Genomic DNA, 2,153 nt, shown 5'->3' with positions numbered 1-2,153 from the left:
CTCGTGGCGCAGATGATTGTGCGCTGTTCTGGTAATCCGAAGACCCGGGTTCAAAACCGAACAAAACATTGTTGGTTTTCGTTCGATCGCCACATAGCGAAGTGGAAATAGAGAGAGGTGTTATAAGAGGTTTGGGTACGTTCCTTCAAAAACGCCTTGTAACCCCGAGGGGAATCAATATAATGTATTTAAATAAATATCATATTAAATCTTCATCACGATAAAAATCAATTGTTAATTGCATTGACAATTAAAATTACTAAACAATTAAATAATTAGTTTTAATTGTAAGGACAATTAACAATTAATTAATTGTAATTGTGAAAATAAATACATACTCGCAATTAACTAATTTAATTGTCAAACGCAATTAACAATTGAAATTTTAATTGTAAATTGTTAATTGTGAGTATGATTTAATTGTGCCCAACACTGAGTGGTGATGTCCCTTCGTGATGTTGAGGTTGCTGGCGATTTTTGAAAGATTCATCTGTACGGAGGGGTTGATTAAGGTCTATGAAAGTAATCCTGTGGTTATTGTATTCTCCAATGACGGTGCACTTCTCACAAGCTGCGTAACCTGAATGTCCCTTACAACATTTAATAAATGCTCTTGCAGGAGCGTCTAAAATATAATTTCTAATTATAACTTCATAATTGTTGCCTTCATATTTATAGCCATTATGAAATAAATCTTCTAATTCAGTTACATATTTTTCTAAATATTCTTCAATATTCTGAGGATCATTTTTTCCACAGTAAATGGCAATAATAAAAGGTTCATTTAGAGTCCCAACAAGATGCCCTAAAATTGGCCAAAATTTAAGTTTGGAACTTTTAAAAAGCGGCAAACCATCAATATTAATATCTATTATAATCTTTCTATGAATTTGCAAATAATCTTGTAATAACATCTGATCCAAATTAGCTCTAACACCTTTGTACCATAATTCCTCTCCATTTTGACAGATATTTATTTCTGGATTAATATTACTTTTCAAAAGTGTTTTGTAACTTTTAGGCATATTAGGAAAACCAACACTGAGACGTTTCAACAAATTATCGACTTTTAACATAGAAAGGACACCTGATTCAGAAGTCCATGCTCGAAGTGATTCAATAACAAATTGTTCTATATGAGCAACATTTCTAAAAACCATCGCATTCTCATTTTCGACTTCACTTCTATCAGACTGTGGACTCTCACTCAATTTACTCTGTGAATCAGACACAATATGTTCAGCAACCTGTTCAACTTGTACAGATGTCGTATCACTATTATTACTTTCTTCAGGAACATCACAATAGCATTCATCGTCAGCAACATCTGACAACACTGAATTTTCTTCAATATTTGATGATACCTCTGAACTATTATCCGAAGATTGTACATATACCTTATCGATTTTCATTTGCAATTCATCGGCTTTAAGTTTTATCATGACAGCTTTTGCAGCTCTTCTACGCAATTTTCTCTTCATACACTTAGAAACATTCTTAAATAGTGACAAATTATAACAAATGAATTAATAACACTTCATTAAGAAGTACTAATAGATATAACATTATATAGCATTATGACTAAAAATAATAGCCTAACCTAAAAATAGTAATTTACAAAACTTACCGGATTTTCTTCCATTGTGTTCTAATAAATGACTTTGTTATAATTGCTTGTTATATATAACAACAGTTAATCACTATGCCACACACTAACATATAATGTGACAAAATCCTGGTTAGAATATTTTATCAGAAAAGTAAATTTCTTTTCCTATAGTTTTCACTGACAATGAGTAAAACAAAGACAAGCTGAAGCTGGGAAGACGTATCACCGTAGGCGCGCGCATACTAGGTTATGTGCATGCGCATATATGTATGGATCACGTGCACAATATTTAACCAATCAGATGCTTTTCTGAATCGACATCGTTTCGATGTCGTTCCAACATTTTCTTTCTCCTACATTATAATGATGTCGAAACGACATCAAAACGATATCGTTTCGATCCCTGAATAGAAAATAAAAGAATATCAAATTATATATAAAATATATTTACCTAAAATATCAAAAATTGCATAAAACTTCCAATAAATTTTCCATAAACGCACTTTTATGTTGTTCACAAAATTTAAAATTTCGACGCTTTCGA

The 2,153-nt window shown here is 31.6% G+C and overlaps 1 protein-coding gene across 1 annotated transcript; it reads right to left on the bottom strand.

Moving 5' to 3' along the window:
* Positions 1–337: 337 nt before the first annotated feature.
* On the bottom strand, positions 338–1,807 carry LOC105569317. Its single transcript, XM_012025680.1, has 3 exons — positions 1,628–1,807; positions 1,248–1,496; positions 338–625 (listed from the first exon to the last, which is right to left on the bottom strand). Exons 1-3 carry the CDS (start codon positions 1,640–1,642, stop codon positions 515–517), a joined length of 375 nt encoding a protein of 124 aa, XP_011881070.1. The 5' UTR covers positions 1,643–1,807; the 3' UTR covers positions 338–514.
* Positions 1,808–2,153: the final 346 nt, after the last annotated feature.

Source organism: Vollenhovia emeryi, unplaced genomic scaffold (assembly GCF_000949405.1).
Source record: "Vollenhovia emeryi isolate VEMERY1.0 unplaced genomic scaffold, V.emery_V1.0 DF942297.1, whole genome shotgun sequence".
Lineage (NCBI taxonomy): Eukaryota > Metazoa > Arthropoda > Insecta > Hymenoptera > Formicidae > Vollenhovia > Vollenhovia emeryi.
This window is presented reverse-complemented; position numbering and strand designations above follow the sequence as displayed.

Coding starts and splice junctions, on each gene's coding strand:
- LOC105569317 (XM_012025680.1), bottom strand. Junction 626..1,247: donor CATCTGTACAAGTTGAACAG/GTTGCTGAACAT, acceptor ATTATATTTTAG/ACGCTCCTGCAAGAGCATTT.